At 42.3% G+C, this 23,074-nt stretch overlaps 1 protein-coding gene across 1 annotated transcript in view; it reads left to right on the forward strand.

The window, feature by feature from the left end:
• ARHGEF12 (Rho guanine nucleotide exchange factor 12) overlaps positions 1–23,074 on the forward strand; it is a gene marked incomplete at its 5' end in the record, with an annotated part of 107,647 nt that overhangs the window by 62,910 nt on the left and 21,663 nt on the right. The window contains 20 exons of the mRNA XM_084803584.1: positions 1,467–1,538; positions 4,989–5,081; positions 5,555–5,668; positions 6,013–6,111; positions 6,757–6,799; positions 7,004–7,109; positions 8,062–8,199; positions 9,113–9,145; positions 10,627–10,741; positions 11,604–11,706; positions 11,954–12,160; positions 12,446–12,578; positions 12,881–12,916; positions 13,448–13,602; positions 14,290–14,436; positions 15,816–15,901; positions 16,829–16,954; positions 17,859–17,973; positions 18,812–18,912; positions 19,127–19,204. Coding sequence (XP_084659710.1) covers positions 1,467–1,538; positions 4,989–5,081; positions 5,555–5,668; positions 6,013–6,111; positions 6,757–6,799; positions 7,004–7,109; positions 8,062–8,199; positions 9,113–9,145; positions 10,627–10,741; positions 11,604–11,706; positions 11,954–12,160; positions 12,446–12,578; positions 12,881–12,916; positions 13,448–13,602; positions 14,290–14,436; positions 15,816–15,901; positions 16,829–16,954; positions 17,859–17,973; positions 18,812–18,912; positions 19,127–19,204 — 2,100 coding nt within the window. The remainder of the gene's footprint in view (positions 1–1,466; positions 1,539–4,988; positions 5,082–5,554; positions 5,669–6,012; positions 6,112–6,756; positions 6,800–7,003; positions 7,110–8,061; positions 8,200–9,112; positions 9,146–10,626; positions 10,742–11,603; positions 11,707–11,953; positions 12,161–12,445; positions 12,579–12,880; positions 12,917–13,447; positions 13,603–14,289; positions 14,437–15,815; positions 15,902–16,828; positions 16,955–17,858; positions 17,974–18,811; positions 18,913–19,126; positions 19,205–23,074) is intronic.

A 23,074-nucleotide genomic window follows, 5' to 3' on the forward strand; every position in this document is an offset into this window, starting at 1 on the left:
ATATTAGTCATGCAGTGTTCATAAGCAGGAAGCAATGAGGGAAAAGTCTGAAACTCGAGAACTTTGAACAGGGTTGTGGGGGCACATTCCCCTTTGAAATATTAATGTTGTTTAGTGGATTTTCGGTAGCATTCATATAGGAGCGTTTTCTGCAGCCTCAATTGAGGGCCAAAACTCAGCTTAAAAAATTACTTATGAGACCATTTGGAATTTTCCAGAAATGGAGGATTCTCTTTACTTTGAGAAAATAGTTGAACAAATAGTTACCAAAACTTTGAAGTGTGGGTGCACACCATTTCAGTGAATATAAGTTAGAAAGAAGATTGAGGATTTTCTAAAAAATAGAAAATAAAAAATTCCAGATGTTTAAAACATGCACACGCGCACACACAAAATTTTACTTCCTTCCTTTGGAGGAAAGGGGGGTTGTGTGGTTGGGTTCACACAACACGCTAACCTACATTCAGTGGTTGAGTATAGGTTGTTTTGAACTGTGGGTTGTTTGTTGAACTCAGGGTTAGCATGTTGTCTGAACCCAGGACATTTCTTGTAGGGCGGCTTGTTAACCGTGCAGTGTGGCTTGTTAACCACCCTGAATAACCCAAAAAGAAATCATGGGTTCCCAAGGTGGCTTGTTCGAGAAAAGTAAGCCACACTGCATGGTTAACAAGCCACCCTGCACAAAATGTCCTGGGTTCAGACAATACGCTAACTCACTGTTGAACAAACAACCCACGGTTCAGAACAACCCACATTCAACCACTGAGTGTGGGTTAGTGTGTTGTGTGAACCCAGCCTGTGTGTATGTGTGTCATGCACATACACAGAAAGAGACATAAGATTTCTTCTAGGCCTCTCATGGTTAAGATGGTGCAAATATTATATAAACATATGTGGTAAAAATAGTGGTTCATGGGAACACTTGGCTGCTTTTTTGCACCTTATTGTTTGATTCTAATATGCATTTTGGGCTCCAATCCTATACATACTGACCAGGGAGTAAGTCCTATTGAACTCAATGGGCTTACTTCTGAGTATACTTGCTTAGGATTGTCTTAAGTGAGTTCTCTGTGAAAACAAGTTGATAAAAGGAGGGACCAGCTAGAAGTCTTGAAGACCCTTTAAAAAAAATTAAGACTAGGATGATCTTGTTTCCCTTCCATATCTTAAGGCCAAGTAATTTTGAGGTAACAATATGGTAACATAGAAGGTACTCTTCCAATCTTAAATGTTTTCGTTTAGCTTTTTAAACAGGTTCTACTATCATACACAGGACAGGAAATGATTGCTTGATAACCCATATCTGTGCTGCTGGTACCTAGGATTTTTGGAACATTTTTTTTAGCCCAGATACACACTTTACAAGTTTGTGGTTGCTGGATTCACATGATTGTCTTTTTCTTGTTGGTTCCTGTGTTTTGACTTGGTAAGCACCGAGCAAAAATTCTTGTTTTTCTTCTTCTCAGAGTCCCCGGAGTGGCCTGAAGGAGCGGATCTATCTGGATGAGAGCCCAGAGAAGAGTGAGACTCAAGATACGGTGAGTATACCATAAAGATCTTCTACGCTCATCTTATTGTCAAAAGCCTCTTTTCTTTTCATATGTTGTTCTTTAGGTGCCAATTGGATTTTTAGCTTGTGGATGGCATTTTAATCTTTAATTAGCTGTATGTTAATAGAAATTAAGGCTATTTGGACACTGAGAAATTCAGGTTAAGAAATTCAGATCTAGTTTTTGTGTGTGTTTTGTTTGGACACTTCCAAATATTCCATTCAGGGCTTTTTATTTAGCAGAGCAACTTTCCCATTGCAGTCTATTGAAAATTGTCCCTCAGCACAAGCTCAAGGGTAGAGGCCAACAGGTTAGTGATAGAGCTCATACAGACATTCCTAGGTTCAATACCTAACTTTCCCAGTTAAAAGAGTTTTGGGCAGTAAGGCTGGAAAGACCTCTGTCACCCTAGGGAGCTACTCCCAGTCTGTTGATAGTACTGGACTAGATGGACAAATGGTATGGTTTAGCCATGTGTATGTGCACTGAGCAGTAGTTATGCGTATGTGTGCCTGTTCTGTGTACCTAGGTGGAGGTACTGTATAACTTAATGTGCAAGGATTGCAATATATGGGTCTGAGAGTTTTCCATTTTGCCCTGGAGTGCCCTTGAACTCGAGAGGCAAATTCTTCAGCTGTGCTTGGGCCAGTTCTGCCTTTACATTAAGGAGGAGAATTCATAATTTTCCTCTGAGGAAAGAACACTGGCACAAACAACTCATTGGAGACTTCAAAGTTTAGCTAAATATTAAGTTAATGGCATATTGCTGCATCAAGGAACTAGGGGTGTGCTTCAGATTAAGCCAAATCCCAAATCCAGAACTGAAACAGGCTGATTCAGACAGATTTGAGAGATATCTGAATTGAAACAGAACTCCTGCAAAGCAGACCAACTCTGAATGTGAACACTTTGGAAACACTGCTTTGGATTTGGAGGATACAGATACATACTGCGTGTCTCCAAAAACTGATGCATTTCTCCCCAAGCCCCATATAAGGAAAACACCAGGGAGGAGAGATAGGAGGAGGTGTATGTTTGTGACTGGCAGCTTAGCTTCTAATAACAGTGAACTGTTTTACCAGAGCTCTCCAATCCCATTGGGTGACAGCTTGGAAAATACTGCAAGTCCTCCTGCCTCTGTCACTCAGTGCTCCACATTCATCATCCACCCTGTGCTAGTGCACTTTCTGTGACTTTGGTGCCAGTTGAGCAGAAAACAAAGTCTTAAAACTGTTTTTCATTCATCATAGCTCCCTAGGCCCCGTACGCATCCTTCTGAAATCTTGCGGGTTTCTAGGGGCACGTCTATGACACATGCCATTCTCATACAAATTGCCACATGCAAAAAACCAATGGAAGGTGGTAAGGGGAAATGAATTATTCCCCCTCCCCTGCTTTTGAACGCTTCCCTTCCCCCCAAAATGCTGCATGTGTCCTATAGAAATTTGCATGTTTCTTAGCTGGGGCTACCTCTATGCTGTAGATCATTTTCATAATAATTGCCCACAAAAACATAAAGGGAAAAGCCCATCCTTTTTTGGAAAGCCCCAAACTGTAATGGTTGTGCTTGTACAAAACTCCCTGCACTTACTCATCTGAAACTTGACAGGCTTGATCCTCCCAGAAGGGGCAATTATCCCTGCAAATGTCATCCAGTTTTGCCAAGACGTATAAAAGTTATCAGCAGTTCCCATTAAAAAAAATCAAAATATAAAGGTGCATAGCACAAAACCTCTGCATCTGTTCGTTGGAAATTAGCAGGTGTAATTTCCTCTTAAGGGCTACTCTGCCTGCAAATTTAATCCAGTTCTAACAAGTAGGATATAGCTGTTCGTCAATTTCCTGTGATAGCCAGTGGGAGGCATGAAGATTTGAATTTTCTAGTCAAATTGGGAAGCCTCCAAATTGTGGTTCAGAATTTGGTCAGTACCTGAATCTTATGGTCAGTACACACCCTTACAAGGAATGTAACATACAGTACTATGTCTGTCTGTCTGTCTGTCTATCGCAACATATATAAAGCAGTCCGTCTAAAGGTTTCATTGAATAGGCCTTCTAGCTCAGTGATGTTCATTCTCTGAAATTCCATACAGGATCTAGTTTTTGGCTAGAATTTAGATACCTGAACACTTGCTTTTGCTAAAGAAAAGAACCAAGCTTGGCTTCCGCATAACTGTGGATTTAAAGTGTGCTGGGTGTGTATGTATGCCAGTGTTCAATGATTGGTACTTCTTTGTTGCACATACCAGTTCCTTCCTTATCCTCTTTCTTACTTATTAAGAAGATGTATATCCTTACAACCGCAGTACTCAAAGCAGCTCACAACATTTATAAGATACCATGGATTCACACATAAAACAAAACCAGTTGGCTCTACTCAGGGGCTCGCTCACATTTGATGTTGTTTCCCACAGGGCAGTTGGTCTGAGGCTGACCTGTAGGCAGGGCAGGCTGGGGTGGGGGAACAGGCAAGCTGGAACAAAAGCAGGTGCCTGGTATTGTCTTTGCCTGCCTTGCCTCCCTGTCACATTCTTCTCCCCATACATCCCACTGTAGTTCTTTACAGAAGTCGAGTACCAGCTTCCACAATGCACCAAATATTCTGTTTCAGGATAAAATTGTGCAAATTGAGCAGCTGAATAACAAAAGCTGTATATACTTCCCATAACTGACCTATATAATTCTGATGGCAGAATTTTAATGTTATTTGGTACAAAACTCTTGTTTTTAACTTGTTGCGGAATAATTCTGTGTAACATTGGATAAACCATGCAAGTTAAAGAACAAACGTACCAAATAATGCTGTCTAAAATTCTTGTTTTTATTCTGTTTTTATTCTTTTAAATACTTACTTTTTATTAATGGCCTTTGTTTTAAGTGCAGTCAACAAAAGAGTAAATGACATGGTCTAAGTCCAAGGTACTGTCGGGAGCGCCTTCTCCCCTACGTCCCAGTCTGCCACTAAGGTCCTCTGAGGGCTCTCTGCTGTGGCTGCCTAATGTGATATTGGCAGCCACATGCAAGAGGACCTTTTCCTTTGCTGCCCCTCAATTGTGGAATGACCTGCTGGTTGACATGCGCCTGCTGACCTTTTTGAAGGTTTTAAAGCAAGAATTAAAGACTGTTATTCCGGCAGGCCTTCCGTTTTTAGAACTCTTGTTCCATTTGCTGACTCTTGTATACTGTTTTTAAGCTGTGTTGTTTTATTGTTGGATTTTTTTTGTTAAGTTATTTTTAGTTCAAAGTTGTTTTTAGTTGTATGTTGTTTGTATATATTGTCCGTATGCTTTTATGTAAATTACTTTTAAACTTTGTAAATTGTATTTTAATGTTTTAACTTTTGTAAACCGCCCAGAGAGCTTTGGCTATGGGGCAGTATAGAAATGTAAGAAATAAATAAATAATTGCTTAAATTTTTTCTTCTCCCAACAATCCCAGGACTCCCAATCCAGTATTGGAAGTCCCTCCTCTCGTGTGGCACCTCCGATCATAGGAGCCGAAGATGATGACTTTGATGGTGAACAGGAGCAGGTAAAGTTTTACATGTTCTCTACTGACTATACTTGCTGACTATAATAGAGAAGTTGTATTGTGAGGGGCAGAGTTCCCCTTGGGAAAATTCTGTTTAAACTTGTTAGAGGATTCACTGTTAACTGTTAACTAGCAGTAATGGGTTTTTCTCCCTATAGGGTCTGTACTGAGAGCTATTTTTTTCTACACTAATTTGTAACCTAGCTGAAGTTATTGGCCTTACTGAATTTTGTAGCTTATTTCACTTCTAGTGATACAGCAGTATTTCAGCCCAGCTCTTCAAAGGCATTTTGGCTGTCTGGGGATTTGTAGTGGGGTGACATTTATGTGGAACTGAGTTACAAGTACAGACTGGCATGAAAAGCACAAGCAGCAAGCTTGTGTTGAGCTTTTCCTGAATGGACAGAATGGGAGATGGAAGAAGCACACATCTCAAAGTGCTGGTTCTGATAACATTTCTTCTGTCTGTACAGATCAACGGGCAGTGCAGCAGCTGTTTCCAGAATATAGAGCTGCTGAAATCCCGTCCAGCTCACTTGGCTGTCTTTCTGCATCATGTTGTGTCTCAGTTTGACCCAGCTTCATTGGTAAGGTGTCAGTTTACATGTAGCTCTGTGTTGTGTATCTAATGTATTCTAAGCCCTGTACTGCATAGAGCCAAGTGGAGGAAATGCATTAGTATCCTTTAAGTCTAGGAGGGAAACGCCTTTATTTTGTTTTGAGATTATAGATTCTGTCTAGAAACTTAGCCAAGTAAATTAATGCACAAAGCAAAAAGCAATTTAAGTTAGCACTCACCTCATCTCATGATCTTTCTCTTAACTACGTCTTTCTAAAGAAATTTTATCCCCTAGAACATCAGGAAGAAACATTCTTAGGTAGAATTACGTGTTCTCCTTTAACTTTCTTACTTGTGTTTATTTCCATGTAGCTTTGCTATCTTTTCGCGGACCTGTACAAACAAACAAACTCCAAAGAGACTCGTCGTGTCTTCACAGAATTCAATCAGTTCTTCTTGGATCGAGCTGCAGTGAGTTCCAAAGCATACATACCGTTTCTCTTCCTGTATAAATATAAGTAATTGCCACTAATTTGTCTTACCAGCCTTAGCTTGATAGTCTCAGAGAGCAAGTTTAGGGTATTAGAGTGTCGTAAATGCTCTGTAACCCAGTGGGTCTGATCCAGGATCTGCCTTCTTGCAAGAGGAACGGCTCCACTTCTGGAAGGTTCCTCCACCCGATTTTTGGGCAACCCCTTCCTCCCACACTACAGCTCACTCCAATCAGCAGGGTCTCCTCTTTGGTATTTTCAGGGGACTAGAGAGGCTTTTGTGGGAGGGGGTGGGGAAGTCCACTTCGGCCAGCACATTAATCCAATGTAAATCTGGGTCCAACCCCGTGTTTGCATTTGGGTAGAGTAGATCTAATGTCTCATATTTCCAAGTAATTAATTTTTAGATGTGATTCTGAAGCATAATGGCCTTGATCCAGAGAACTGAGTACAGCAAATAGTTGTATACTTGGTACTGTGCATGTGTGCGTACACATGTATGCGCCTTGCACTCACATACACCCTGACGTGATGTGCAGGTTGGAGGACATCGCTAAGAAGATGAAATAAATGCCTAGACTGAGTAGAGGCAAGAAAAAAAATACTCTGTGTTTTATTGTTGCAGAATCTGAAAGTCCCAATTCCAGATGAAATTTCTGTAGATATAGGTAAGATTATTTAAAATTTGGCATAGAGATACTGAAGGGGTTCGGGGTCCCCACTTAGACCCCTTGATATTGGAGAGTTTAATTTGGGAGACAGAAGTTACATTGGTGTTTGTGTGATCTGGACCTGCTATGGGCTGCTAAATCCTTCAGTCATTGGGTAGGGGGATATCTATGCTACAGACTGATTTCTCCCTTTACCTGCAGAAAAGAGAAGGCTAGATTTAATTCCAGAAGAACTGCAACGCCACTATATTCAAGCTATGCAAGATAAAATGTTTCCAGAAGTCCAGAGGCACCTTGAAGATTTTAGGTATACATTGTTTAGCTGTTCATCATGTGGCTTTCTGCTTACTTTAAATAGTAACTCTGGTGTGTTTTTTTTGTGGCGGTCTATTGTGGTGCCAACTTGGTACTTCTGTTGCATAGGCCATAGCAGTGGAACCTCTAGAGAGTTCTGGCATCGGTTGGATGGTTTGGCTTCTCATCTTTAACAGCAGCAGAAGCACAATCAGAAGGCATGTAGCCTCAGCCTTTTCTGTTCAGCTGTCTTCAGCTGCCCTGTCCAGCAGACATCCATATAGAGACCATCCTTACTGAGAAGAGAAAATGTTGTCCTTAGTTATTAATGAATTTTAACCAAGTTTTATTTTATTTATTTTTTAATTAAAATTTAAAATTTATTTTGAATGTTGTTCAGAATTCAAGGCTTCTTTTTGCTTAGATAAATTTATTATAAAGTTGGAATGTATACCCTTGTAGTCTTTTAAGAGTCCAATTACTCACTTCTATGCCTTTGAAAGAATGGTAGACATGACTATTTGATGATTGAGCCTTATAGCCTGGTATTTATTGCTGTACATATCTGTCAGGGAAATAGGCTGATGATGGCATGGACATTCAGTAATTATTACTAGTTTCTCTTTTACCCAGGAGTTCCTCTACTTTTTCTGAACATAGACTGTTTACAATGTATTGAATTCTATTTGCTGAACTCTTTAAGGCTCAAAAGGCTTGTGTGGTGGTGCTTGCAGTGATGTAATTATGCATTTTATCTCTGTGATGTGTGTGTTAGGTTTGCCTTCTGCAGCACTGTGTGATGGAAGCAGCTTGCCCAGGGCTACCCCTTGATAGTAGAATAGCTGGATATGTTGCCCTGTGGGCACATGTTGACTCCTCTCAGTGATGGGATGGATTGCTTCATCGCTTCTCCTCCCTCTCCACAATAGTCTTCTTCATGGTGCCTTTCCCTTCTGTCTGTTCAGACAGAAACGCAGCATGGGGCTGACCCTGGCAGAAGGAGAGTTGACAAGGCTGGATGCGGAACGTTTTCGTGACCGGACCACACTGGAGAAGGAGAGAGCATGCGCAGAACAGATCATTACCAAAATTGAAGAAGTGCTGTAAGTTTGTGCGCCATGGATATAGTTTTTCTTTTCTCTGCTGTAAGGAGGGAAGGTAACTTGATGATGAAGTGCATCACATTGTCACCAGATTTAGTAGGAATAAGCGTCTCTGGGCCACACACAGTCCAAAATTTCATTGAATTGCAGCCACCATTAGCCCATCTTAGTTTTAAGGATGAGGATGGGTTTCAACAATATTTAATCCCTTCTGAAGGCAGATTCCTGGAGAAGAAAGCTATCAATGGCTACTAGTCCTGATGGTTACGTGCTACCCTCTGTATTAGAGGCAGTATGCCTATGTGCCCCAGTTGCTGGGGAACTGGGGTGGAAGGGTGCTGTTGCATTCATGTCCTGCCTGTGGTTTCCTGGTTGATAGCTGCTGGGCCACCATGTGAACAGAATGCTGGACTAGATAGACCCTTGGTCTGATCCAGCATGGCTCTTCCTGTGTTCTTATTGCCACAAGTTACAGCCATGGGATGTTGGTGTGGCAGGAGGGAGCAAGCAGGGCAAGAGGTCTGGCAAATATGTGGTGGATAGACCTATTGGTAACCACTCGCCATATTAGCTGGGGATAGGACCTTAGGTTCAAAGCTTCTGATGACCAGGTACTGGCTCTTCCTTTGTCATGGCCTGCTCATCAGCTTCTTTGGGGCACCTTGTTGGTCAGTGTAAGGGACAGAATATAGGGGCTAGATGCACCTCAGACCTAATGTTTGTTATCTCTAGTTATAGCCAATATTCCAAGCATTTAAAAACAAAACAACACCTCAGAAAACTTTTTAAAATGCCAGTCCATAACAATTTGACCTGATGGGCAATCCAGCATTTGTCAGATATTAACTAAGGGGAATAAGAAAACATGTTGACATAACTGCTACTAATTCACTTCTGCCACTTTCCTTTGCAGGATGACATCTCAGCCCATAGAAGAGGAGAAGAGGTAATCAAACAGGTTTTTTGTAGTGCCCCTGTCACAGTCCTGCTAAATCTTGACGTGATATATGTAGGAATGTACGAAAGTCACTTACCTTTTCGAAGGGGACATTCGCGGTGGGGGGGAGGCACTCCGTCCCTTTCCCCTGAAATTCTGTCTGTCCGGCTCCACTCCACGGAGATTCTGCGGAGCCGCCGGCCGGGGCCACCTGCAGCCGGACATCAGGCCGCTGGGCAGCCTGCAGGGACACAAATGGCGGTGGCTGTAGCCGCCGCCATTTGCGTCCCTATATTTTGCTGTGATAGACTATGTAAATATTTACGTAGCCTATCATAGAAAAAAAACAAACAAAAAACAGCGAACGCAAATGGCAGCGGCTATGGCGGCCGCCATTTGCGTTCCCTTTTTTTTTTTTGCCGTTTTAGCAAAATAGATATTTTAAAATACGTAAATATTTACATAGGCTATTGCGGCAAAAAAAAAAAAGGGAACGCAAATGGCGGCCGCTGTAGCCGCTGCCATTTGCGTTGCCTTAGTTTTGCCGTGATAGGCTACGTAAATACTTACGTAGCCTATCACGGCTTCCGCAGGGACGCAAATGGCCACAGACGCGATGCGAATGGACGCGCAGACGTGGCCGCCATTCGCAAATCAGTGCGGATGACAGCAGGTAGGTGCTCCGTTCCGGGCCCATTTCGTGGGGTGGGAGGGCGGGAGGGCTTCGTTCTGCCACGGATTTCGGGGGGCCAAATGCACTGGCATTCGGCCTCACCGAGATCCGTGGCGGAATTCTCTGACATCCCTAGATGTCTGTGGGTGCTGAGCTGGTAGAGAGAGCCCTCTGCTGGCTGTGTGGGCAAATTTCATGTATCATTTCTACATATTAGTCTCACTTGTACCATCTAGTCCAGTACTGTTAACTCTGACTGAGATTGTCTCTGTAGAATGCTGGGCAGGGCATGCTTTCCCACACCTTTCTATATTATATCCCCTTTTTAAGAGAGATGCCAGGGATTGAATTTCCGACTTTCTGCATGCAAATTATGTTCTTTATCACTGAGCTATGATTCCTCCCCTTCTGTAAATTGGGAGGAGGAGGTGTTGTTGTTGTTATTTTTGCTAGAATTCAGTGAAGTTACAGTTTAAATAGAATTTAAACAGATTTTTATTTTAATTTTGAGTTCACATTATTGCATGAAATGTCTTTCCTTTTCCAGTTTCATCAGCATTTGATGATGATGAATGATGATGATGTGTTGGTTATCTCTATAGGAGGAGGAGTAGAAATACTAGAAATAAGGAAGGGCATAATCTTTGTTTAGAATACTAAGACCTTATCTCTTATGGTTCATAGCAATATAAATTGCTGCCCCAGTGCCAGAGAAGTACTTGAGTAAAGAGAGAAATAATCATTTGCCATTACTTCATTGAAGTAACTTGATGCGGCTTTAAATATATCTTATCTTTCTATTTGGCCTCACCTATAGTTCAACCATACAATATGTTGTTCTCACCTACATGAAACACCTTGGTGTGAGAGCCAGAGAGCCCCGGAGTCTAGATCAGAAGCGGGGACGAATTGGATTCCTGCCAAAGATAAAGGTAATGGTGGCACATCTTTGGTTACAACACCCTTCCAGGTGGTTTAAGATTGGCAAGCAGAAAAATTAACACAAGGTAAAAGTTGACCTTAACATAAGCATGATCTTAATTGAGGCTAAATGTCTCTGCCATCTCTTTGGATATATCTCAGTAGAAGCCACTTGCATTTCTCGATGGGCGGCATAGGACTTAGCTGAGAGTGTACAAACTATCTCTGGACTGTGCACGGGCCTTTCTGTATTTAATGGAAAACAAGTTGTGTGGCTGACTGGAATGATTGTAGGACAGCTCAGGGGGTGTAGCCCACAAATAGTAATGCCAGTTAGCTACATTGGTGAGGTGATTCCTGCAAGCCTAAGCATCTGTACTGCATGAGTTAGAAGTACTGAAAACAACACATCTTGTCCCCTAAAAGAAAACTGTAAAATCACTCCTTTAGAAGTCGCACCGTCCTCTTTCCTCAGGGACTACGTCAAAGCAATGGAAAGTAACAGCTTTTGGAGCCAGTTAAAGGCATCAGTATAGTGCTCTGTTGGAGGTCCTGTTGATTTCAATGTGGCTTGCTCAGGAGGATTTCAGTGGACTGTGCCCTCAGATTGATTAATGGAAAAGGGTGTCCCGTTTAGATTTTCTTCCTCAGGCACTGAATGTTGTGAGTTGGCCATGCCTCTACTTGTGTTGATCTCCTCTTTTCTTTCATACTTAAAATGTTAGTAAACAATTGAGAACTAACAGAAGGACACTGCAAGATTATTTGCCTAAGTCTGTGGTTGTGAACAATTAATGAAAGTTTCTTTTTAAAGGGGTGCATGTGGGAGGACTGCCTTAACACTTACTCTCCTTGGCTCCTTTTCAACTATAGCAAAGTATAAAGAAAGAGAAGGAAGGGGATGAAAAGAAGAGGAGAGTTTTCCCTAATATCCTGGGACCCCCAAGGAGGCCAAGCCGCCATGACAGCTATGCAAGTATGTCAGATAGAGAAATATATATTCCTCTTCCACCAGCCTGACCATGTTATCCCAAGGCTGAACGGTGTTAGACTGTAGTAGATTATTTTGGAAATCGTGCTTAAAATGAATTTTCTTGCTAACTGTAGTGGCATTCAAAGATAGGTGGGCGTTCTGCCCGGACTTTTCAGGTACTGGGAAAGGTTTGCTATTTGGGTGAGAACAATTTCAGCACACATCTGATGGCTCCATGTCTCTCCAGTAGGCAAAGCCATGGAATTACAAAAGCAGCGCCATCCGAAGCTCTTGCCCACGCCTTCCTCTGTCAGTCCAGAGCCACCAGAATCTGTCAAGATGCGCCAGAGCGGGTCCAGTGATGGCACGGATACAGCCTACCCATCTGCTAACCTCATGTCTCCTCTAGCTGCTGGAAACTTCCCTTCCCAAGAAGGGAGCAAGGACAGTGAACCAGGTGAAAAGATAGTGGTCATCAAAAACTACGCTGTAGGTACAATGTGCTTGCTATGCATTTCTCAGCTTCAAGACAAAACGTTAAACCACCACCAAAGTTTCTCGATGTGTGGGCCACATTCCCTTTGAAATCGTTGCAGGTCCCTGACCCCTGAAGGCCTAGTTACCTCTTGCTGAAGAGAAAGTGCTGAGGGGAAATGAGGTGGGAATGTTGTTTCTGATTTTCACAGTTTGAGACCTGCTGCTCTAACTACCAACACCACCACCCTTTTTTTTTTTTTTTTAGGGCCAAAGCAAGTTGGAGAAACTCTTTCTTTTGGTGACTCTGTGGATGGTACACCTCGTACATCTAACACCATCTTTGATTTCCCATCTCCTCCCCTGGACCATTTGCAGGAAGAGGAAGGAGAGTTTGACAGGCAAGTCTTAGTCTCAAAGTGGGCATCACCAACCTTTGTTGTGGGAAAATTTGTCCTGGGAGAACTTACCTTTTTGGAAACTTAGAAAGATAATGGTCTTCTAAATGCCTTGGCTGTCTTCTAGCTTTCTCTGTGTTATGAGGTGCTGTTAGAGTATAAAAACAATGCTGCTCCATTCATAGGAGACATGCATCTTAAATCATGGCCTAGAACATTTTGTACTGGACAGTAGCAATAAGATTTGTGACTGACTGGCTCACTCCATCAATCAGTATTTCATAACAATTTTATTTCCCTTCTAGATTAGCAGAATCAGGAACACCAAAACCTTTCCGCAGGTGAGTACAAGTATCAACGTGTTTAAAGTAGATTTTGGTAGGCTGAGTGCACTGAAATAACTCTGCTCATAGCTTAAATGTCTCTATGCCCTCTGGATAGGAAGGGCTACAAAGTCAAAGCCATTAATATAAACCTCTGTTGTGATACCCAAATACAGTGCAGAGCAGGTGCATCTTGGTCCCAATACCATCAATCCTACTTTAAAATTGGTGGATTTTTATACCTTGATGCTATCATTGAGGAGAGAGGTTTCCATCTCTTTCTGTTGACCTACCCTTTACCATAGATAAGTCACATCCCTCTTCACCCAAAATGTAAAAGGAGGACTACTAAGGACTTGCTGAAAATCACTGCTGAGCTTTGGTCAGTAACCTTATCTGTAGGCTATCTAACAAATTCCATTTCTAACTCTAAGACAGGCTCTGTGTATAATGTCTCTGGGGCATTTTACTGCTTGCTTGCTTGCTTTTCTTATTCTTTTCCATCCTGCAAAGTTTCTTCCTAAATTACTGAACCTTCCCTTCTCCTAGGATTGACAGCATGGGTGCTGGGGATAACCAGAGTGAAGATGAGCTCTTTGATTTTGACATGGAGACAGACCCACCCAACTGGCAGCAGCTTGTGAGCCGCGAGGTGCTGCTTGGCCTGAAGCCCTCTGAGATTAAACGCCAGGAAGTGATTAATGGTACATAAGTGGGGGGCATACCTCATTTGTGTTTGACAATGACCAAAGTTGCTTTATATTGGTTGGAAACGTGTCAGCCTTCAGGACTTCAGTATCAGTAGGAATTGTGTGTTTACGCAAACTTCAGGTTTTGAAATCCTTGTACACAGGTGTTGATGGAAACTTGGAGGCTGGCCTGGATCACCTGTCAGGTCAGGATCAAACTCGGGGGGGGGGGGCAGGGAGGCCTAAAGGGCAGCCTGAAGTCTTTCCATACTGATGAAAGGGAGCGTAAGTTTCCCAGAAAGTCGTGATCTGAACATTACTGTAGCGCTCTTAAGAATACTTGTTCATCCCAAGGCATGCAGATCTATAATCCATTTTGTCTAGAAGGAGTTAATACACTCCTTGGGATCAAGAACACTTTCTTTCTTTGCTTACTCAGTCACTTGTGGGGTGTGAGGTAGCAGTTTATAAATTATCATTGAAGACAGGCAGAGCATAAGTGGAGATTTTTCACAGTCATAAGCTGCTGACCCTACAAGCTGATTATCTATTCCCTGAAATTGTTTAAGTTTTTCTCACTGACTTCGTGACAAATTGTATCCTCCAGATTTTAAACTGTTTGCTTTCCTCCCATTCTGTGTGTAGTTTTTTTTTCTGTGTGAAGGCCATTACTCCCATTTTGTTTCTCATCCATATTTTCAGAGTTATTTTATACTGAGCGTGCTCATGTCCGTACACTGAAGGTTCTAGATCAGGTCTTCTATCAGCGTGTATCCCGTGAAGCAATCTTGCCACACACTGACTTGCGGAAAATATTTTCGAATCTGGAGGATATCCTTCAGCTCCATGGTGAGTAAGAGCGTCTGACTCCATTTTCATTCTGCTGAAAGAGCAATGGCAAAATGCACAGGCTTCTTGTGTGGCTGTGCAAAAGGGAGAGTATCCTTGAGACAACAGACACTTGTGTGTCACTCTTCAAGCAGAGTGAGCTAGCAGAACAATACTTGGATATGTGCTTACCACAAATTCTGTTCTCTGGTTTCACCTTACCACTTTGCTCATATACCGTAAGGAGCGCCTCCAGCAACACCAGACAGGCCGCTTAACAAGATCAGCCTCGGATGGCCTTCTCTCTGTCCCATCAGCCAGGACAGCTAGACTGGTGGGGACGAAGGAGAGGGCCTTTTCTGTGGTGGCCCCCACTCTGTGGAACTCCCTCCCTAGAGAACTCCGCCATGCCCCCTCTTTAATGAGCTTCCGCCGTGCATTAAAAATGTGGTTGTTCAGGCAGGCATTGGGCTAGGGTATTTTAGAAAACGTTTTTATTGTAGAATTTTATTGTTTTAAACTGTTTCATTATATGCTGTACATCGTCCAGAGTGGCTGGGTGACCAGCCAGATGGGCGATTAATAAATTTAATAATAAATAAATAAAATAAATACCATCTCTAGTTTCCTCCAGCTTGCATAAGTGTAGGCAGCAATAGGTGCAGCACTGATTTTTAATCCTACACAGAATTACCCCAAGATTGCTAAAGATTAAAACAATAAAGAGAATGAGGGGCTCGTCTGCATCTAAACTCTGAAAGGTAGGCGTTCAATGTATTTAGAATTTTGGTTCCCAAACTAAAATGATGCTTTCTTGGAGAATATCCTCTAAGGGGCAGTATCCACACATACCCTTTTCTTTCTTGGTCTGCAGTAAAACAAGTAAAAAATTAATTTCTTCTTTTGGAATAAAGTTCATCAGAAGCAGTTTTGTGAAATGCTGATTTCCTATAAACCACTTGTCATGTTTTATTCTGAAACTGATTCTTCAGAATGTGTAGAATGGTTTTGTGTGTGAGTGCATGTTTTTAGCAAGGAGGGCTGATGTCTGGTAAGAAGGGGCAGTGGAAAAGCATTAGTATGGGATTGTGACTGGGGGAAGAAATGCTATCTAGATATCCGGAACTTTTTGCAAGTTTCAGTCTAGTCCAAAAGCTCCATGGGGTCCCTGCTGCACACATGGCTCTCTGGCATGAGCAAGGACTTTCCATTGAAGAGGCAGCTCAGGGCAAACAATCAGGCTGAACTCTGGGCCAGCTGGCTCTTGTTGGTGTTAATATGGAAGCTCTTGCACCCTAGAGCTCTCAAGTACAGTAGGGTGTCACTGGATTGGGGTGATTGCCTCAGTAGTTCCAAACCTGCTGATAATTTTCTCCCTCTTCTTTTTCTTTGCTGCTTAGCTGGAATGAATGAGCAGATGAAAGCAGTGAGGAAAAGGAACGAGACATCCGTTATTGATCAAATTGGAGAGGACTTGTTAACTTGGGTAAACTGAATTTTGTTTGATTTTTATTTTTCCTCCTGAAAAGTAAAATGTTTAGAGAAACAAAAGATTGGCAGTGATTTGTCTCGTCTGGGAACCTATTATCTGAAATTCTTCATTTCTGAAAGAATGACATTGAACTGGGGGAGTGAGAATTGTGGAAGATGAAGGGAGCTCAGCATGGTGTACGTGTTTCACTTTCCTTACAGCATATTTATCTAGCTGAGTGCTTTTTTTATTCAATTAACAATAAATGTCATTTAGCTTAAAGGTGACCTGCAAAAGAAGGGAGGACTTGTTTTTCTCTCTAAAAGTTGTCAGTGAAGTTAAGAGAGAACAAAACTTGGATGTAATGGGAAATGAGCCATCTTGGAAATGTTCAGGCTGTGACTTCTCTGCTTAATTTTGTGGATTAATCCCCTTTTATTTCAAGAAGATGCAAGACCTTATTTGGATATTAAAACCAATTTCAGACTCCATTCCTCAAATAAGAATTTTATAATAGGAAGTGTTTTTAGGTGTGCATGCACTAGTAATGGCATTCAGCATGCTACACTTCCGTTAAGCCTTCCATGATTCCACTCAAAACTGAGTTGTTCCCATTTCTAGTAAGCATACATTTGCTTTGTACATTACCATTTATCAAGAATCTTGGGAGTTCTTCATGGGTTATTGAGAACTAAAGGCACAATCTGAACCCCTGCTTCTAAATTTTGATGTAGGAAGATGGAAAAAAGTAACAAGTGGCACTAAGGGCTAGAGGATGCTCTTCTTTTGACATACTGGTCAGCCCTATTTTGGATACATCTTTGCCCTGAGCAATCCCTTTGCTGTCAGAATAATAGTACATTCAAATGCTTATGTCAGCATATCGCCTTCCTTGTTTTGTGTTTATTTTTTACATTTGGTTCCCCTGGATTCTTGTCTCAGTTCAGCGGACCAGGGGAGGAGAAATTGAAACAAGCCACTGCCACCTTCTGTAGCAACCAGCCCTTTGCTCTGGAGGTGATCAAGTCTCGGCAAAAGAAGGACTCTCGCTTCCAGACATTTGTCCAGGTAAATCTTTCTGGGTATTAGATCTAGCTGATGCCTCATAGAGGACCAGTGGAGGTTGAAAGTGAGGATAAAGTAATGGATTATGTTTAATATATTTATTTGGCTGTGGATTATTTTTGCTGTCATCTTTGAGGGAAGAGTCTTAATCTTAAGAACTGTGGAAGATTGTCCAAGCTGTGATTTCGGGCCAAATGGGAGCCAGTCTGTATAGTAATGTGACCTAGCAGATGGTCACCCCCAATAGTGAGCACTGCAAGTTCAGGTGGAGGCTACTCAGCCTGTGCCGGTCCAGCTCATCTGCACGATCCGGCAGAGACCCTCCTCATGGACTGGAAGAGCCCATGCATCTAGCCTGCAGGAACTGAAGTTCTCAGTCCCCAAAATAGGGGATTCAAGAAGCTCATATGGCACTGTTCTTCAAGGAATGGTTCTCATAAATTAGAATAAGTACGATGCTCCATATTGAGTCAAGAGGGAAGAGTGATTTTCTCATGTTGGGTTTAAGCCCTACTTTACAGAGGAAGGGAAGGGGTTTTGCAAATTGGCTGGGATCTCTGGTAATTTGAAAGTGGTTAGCATTCTGAAATGTAGCACACACAAGAGACTAAGGTGTCTCTGCTTAAGTTGGTGACTGAGATTGATTGCTGATGATATGAAGTCTGTATGAAGTAATGAGGGAAGGAAGCTTCCGCCAGTTTTTGTGATGAGCCTTTCGTCTATGTAATTGCCCAGTACAGCAGGACTGTGTTGTCTGTCAGATAAATCTTGCCGTTCCTTGACTTGTATTTAATTGCCAGAAATGTGAACCACTCAGACATTTATATGATGAATAGATGGTATTCATTCAGGTAATTATGGTCTTAATAAAAATGACAAATGCAGTTATTATGCTGTTTAAATTTAGGATGCTGAGAGCAATCCACTCTGTCGTCGACTACAGCTGAAAGATATAATTCCCACTGAGATGCAGAGGCTGACCAAATATCCCCTTCTGCTGGATAATATTGCAAAGTACTCAGGTACCATGTAGCACTTTCTGTTAGTAGCTGGTTAGGGCTTTGGCAGTTGCAAAGAGTAATTTGGGCTTCAAAAAGAACCCTGTTTCCATGCCTCTGTTCAAGAATGCCAGTTCCTACCCCCATCTCATTGCTGCTTCATGTTGTTGAAATACCCCACATCTTCCTCCAAATGCGGGAGAGAAACCACTTTCTCATGGTCATTGAGATCTAATGCAAAAATTAATAACTTCTTTCAAAAGAATTATAAAGCTTCCCAGTGAGCTAACTGGGGGAAGAAGAACTGTAGGTATTTAGTTTTGCCATTGCTGTTACTGCATTTTTGCATTCATAATGGCTATATAACCATTCATGTATACAACAGAAGTGTGCTAAATTTGAGGGGAAAGTACAGCTTGAAAATTTGCTTTTTTAAAAAGCTTGATAAACTTGTGGTCACAGTTTGTTGCTTTGTGACTAGAAACATGCACTGTGTTTACTACTGATAATCTACAGTGTTGTTTCATATACAGCCTTCTGAGTTGTATCCAAAAAAAGGGTTGCCAGTGTTTTTCGGTTCCAAATTCCCTACTGGGGCCTCTTTTGAGCAAGGGAGGGAGGGCTGCTCTTATTTGAAGCCAAACAAGATAGCAAATAGAGGGGTGACTTCTTAGCATACTTCATGTCTTTAAATTGTGACAGTGGTCTGAGTCCCAGTAAATAGAGAAAAGTATATACACACGAGTATAAAGCTCTCTTTTTAGAGGTGCTAATTGAGTCAGGTGGAATATGACAACTTCCATGTCCAAGGTTCTGGGCCACTCTACAAAGACCACTGCCTTGATCACGTTTTTATTTTTAGAACAATCTGGAGAGAAGGAGAAAGTGAAGAAAGCAGCAGATCATTGTCGGCAGATCCTCAACTTTGTGAACCAAGCTGTCAAAGAAGCAGAGAACAAGCAGGTAAGAAGAAAAAGAGGTACCCGGGATTGCAGAAGCGAAAAGGAGACTGTTGGCAGCGGTGTGTAGCATCCATAGCAAAATGATTGAGAATGCTTGTGTGCAGCCTTCCCCCCAAAGGGATCCCAAATTGATCAAGTTCTTCAGTGCTGTTGCCTGGCTGCCGCCAATTAATTTTGGCCTGTGTAATTGGCTTGATTTTCACTTTCATGTGTAGCATTTGGAAGACTACCAGCGCCGGCTTGATTTGTCCTACTTGAAGCAATTGGAGGGTCCTATGCTGGATGAATTGAGGGTGAGTGTAAAAGCTGTGAGAAGAGCCCCACAGATTTGTAAGCTTTTGTTAAATATATTTTGTAGGTCCTCTTGCTGCTGGTCACAAACCATAATGTTTCCGCCTGGATTTTTTCCCCATTCAGTATCTATAATCTGTGGGGTATGTGGTGATGGTTGTGTTTTAAGTTGAATGCTCCTTGTTGTTGTTTATGGTTTTTATCTCATGTAGAATCTTTAAGATTGAACCCCTTGGCTGCTCCTCTCTTTGTAGGTTCTGCTACACTTCCATATCCTCAGAGGCAACTACAAATAGATGGCCAGTTAATTCTCTTCTATTTTAGATAAGAAATCTAAACAATAATTGGTGTTTGCCATGCATTACCTGCCTGCTGTAGAAACTCTCATGAATTGAGAGTAGAGGAGGGGAAATATTGAATCAGGTTTTGAGAAATACTGGTTGACTCTGAAAGTCTCATCCAAAAGTAGCTTATACCATAAAATATAGACATTCTTGTAGTTTCATGGTGCATATTATTAGCCTAAAGTAATAGCATGAAGTTTTATCTGATCACGTGGCATGAAGGGATGGATGGATTGATTTGTTACATTTCTATACTACCCAACAGCCGGGAATGAGCGGCAGAACACCTGAGAGAGCACACCCTCCTCTCTTTTCATTGTGAATTAGGGGAGGAGATTAGAATTTCCTGCTTCTAGTTTATAGCAAACCATAGCTTGCTGCTTTTGGACAAAACAGCAAACTGTGGTTAGCCACAAGTTAGAAGCAGGAGCTTCTAATCTCCTCCCCTCATGTCAAGGAAGGGGAGAAGGGAGCATGCCATTCCAAGGGTTGTCACTGCTTGTTTTTGTAACTACAAACCATGGTTTCTCATTATGTTTATGCAGCAGACTATAGGAAACCTTGCTCCCCTAGTCATTCTACTAGACAGTGCTAAGTAGACATAGGAATACTAAATGTTAACAATTTGACATTTGATTTCATTTCATTTATTATATTTCTATACCTCCTGTATTGGCCCCAGGAGCGTAGCCAAGTCATTTGTAGTGTTAGAGGGGCCTAGAGATCCATAATGCTATCATAAGTTCATTATTGGTGCAGTTCCCTTGCTAGTAAGCCTCTGAGCATGTGGAGATGAGTCAAAAGGCTGATAACAGCCTTCTCAGTGCATTCCTTACTATTGAGTAAGCCTTATCAAGCACTCTGCCTGGGAAGCGAAATTTGTTTACAGGTGGCTGTGCTTGAGAAGCACACACTTCTAGCCTGTGCTGGGAATGAACGTGAGGGGCGCTTGCTAGTGTCGTGCTGCCTTGTTGCTGACATGTATGGTATAAAACCCATTTGACCCAATGGCTCGTGGTTTCACAGAAGCAGTCTGATCCAACCATTGGGTGCTCCTGTGTGCTGTAAGTTACCCAATAAAGTCTCCTTGTAAGTAAACCTTTGAATCTGATTTATCACTACTTTGGCACCTCTAACCTAAGAGTTCAATGCCCATGGCTGGGGCAGTACACTGCCCCATAGCCATTCTGGGCGGTTCACAAAAATTAAAGTACATCAAAGTATTATAGTCTTTCTGCAGCTGACAAAGTGAAACCGAGCCCAGAAAACTTATGCCACATTACATTTGTATAGTCTTTTATGGTGCCACAAGATTCTGGGTTATTTGGGGTGGTGGGTACTTGTGAAATTTGTTGTTGTTGTTGTTGTGTAGTCGTTCAGTCATGTCCGACTCTTCGTGACCTCATGGACCATAGCACGCCAGGCCTTCCTGTCCTGCGCTCTCTCCCGGAGTGGGCTCAAGTTCATTTTCATTGCATCGGTGATGCTATCTACCCATCTCATCCTCTGCCATCCCCTTCTCCTTTTGCCTTCAGTCTTTCCCAGCATCAGGATCTTTTCCAGAGAGTTTTCTCTTCGCATTAGGTGGCCAAAATATTGGAGCTTCAGCTTCAGTATCTGTCCTTCCAATGAGCAGTCAGGGTTGATTTCCTTTAGGATGGACTGATTTGACCTCCTTGCAGTCCAGGGGACTCGTAAGAGTCTTCTCCAGCACCACAGTTCGAAAGCATCGATTCTTCGGCGCTCAGCCTTCCTTATAGTCCAGCTCTCACAGCCATACATTACTACTGGGAAAACCATAGCTTTGATTAGATGGACCTTTGTTGGCAAGGTGATGTCTCTGCTTCTTACTATGCTGTCTAGGTTTGCCATAGCTTTCCTCCCAAGGAGCAAGCGTCTTTTAATTTCATGGCTACAGTCACCGTCTGCGGTGATCTTGGAGCCCAAGAAAGTAAAATCTGTCACTGCTTCCATTTCTTCCCCTTCCATCTGCCAGGAAGTGATGGGGCCAGATGCCATGATCTTTGTTTTTTTAATGTTGAGTTTCAAACCAGCTTTGCACTCTCCTCTTTCACCCTCAGCAAGAGGCTCTTGAGATCCTCTTCGCTTTCTGCCATTAGGGTGGTATCGTCTGTATATCGGAGGTTGTTGATAATTCTCCCGGCAATCTTAATTCCGACCTGTGATTCATCCAACCCGACGTTTCTCATGATGTACTCTGCATATAAGTTAAATAAGCAGGGTGACAATATGCAGCCTTGTCGTACTCCTTTCCCAATTTTGAACCAATCGGTTGTTCCATGTCTGGTTCTTACTGTTGCTTCTTGACCCTCGTACAGGTTTCTCAGGAGACAGGTAAGGTGGTCTGGTACTCCCATCCCTTTCAGCATTTGCCACAGTTTGTTGTGATCCACACAATCAAAGGCTTTAGCGTAGTCAATGAAGCAGAAATAGATGTTTTTCTGGAATTCTGTTGCTTTCTCCATGATCCAGCGAACGTTGGCGATTTGATCTGTAGTTCCTCTGCCTCTTCGAAACCCAGCTTGTACTTCCGGTAGTTCTCAGTTCGCATACTGCTGAAGCCTAGCTTGTATGATTTGGAGCATAATCTTGCTGGCATGTGAAATGAGCGCAATTGTATGGTAGTTTGAACACTCTTTGGCGTTGCCCTTCTTTGGAATTGGAATGTAAACTGACCTTTTCCAGTCTTGTGGCCACTGTTAAGTGTTCCATATTTGTTGGCATATTGAGTGCAGCACTTTAACAGCATCATCTTTTAGGATTTTAAATAGCTCAGCTGGAATACTGTCATCTCCGCTAGCTTTGTTGTTAGTCATGCTTCCTAAGGCCCACTTGAATTCACTCTCGAGGATGTCCGGCTCAAGTTCAGTGACTGCACTATCATGGCCATCAGGGACATTCAGATCTTTCCTGTATAGTTCTTCTGTGTATTCTTTCCACCTCTTCTTAATCTCATCTGCTTCTGTTAGGTCCCTGCCTTCTTTGTCCTTTATCATGCCCATCTTTGCACAAAATGTTCCCTTGAGATCTCCAGTTTTCTTGAAGAGATCTCTAGTCTTTCCCATTCCGTTGTTTTCCTCGATTTCTTTACATTGTTCATTTAAGAAGGCCTTCTTGTCTCTCCTTGCTATTCTCTGGAACTCTGCATTCAGTTGGATATATCTTCCCCTTTCTCCCTTGCTTTTCGCTTCCCTTCTTTCTTCAGCTACTTGTAAAGCCTCATCAGACAGCCACTTGGCTTTCTTGCATTTCTTTTTCTCTGGGATGGATTTAGTTGCTGCCTCCTGAACAACGTTACGGACCTCCGTCCATAGTTCCTCAGTCACTCTGTCTTTCAGGTCTAATCCCTGAAATCTATTCCTCACCTCCACTGTATATTCATAAGGGATATGATTTAGGTCATACCTGAATGGTTTAGTGGTTTTCCCTACGTTCTTCAATTTCAGCCGAAATTTTGCAAGAAGGAGCTCATGATCTGAGCCACAGTCAGCTCCAGGTCTTGTTTTT

Source organism: Heloderma suspectum, chromosome 6, assembly GCF_057233095.1.
Source record: "Heloderma suspectum isolate Gila_16-S chromosome 6, 16-S_ref, whole genome shotgun sequence".
Lineage (NCBI taxonomy): Eukaryota > Metazoa > Chordata > Lepidosauria > Squamata > Helodermatidae > Heloderma > Heloderma suspectum.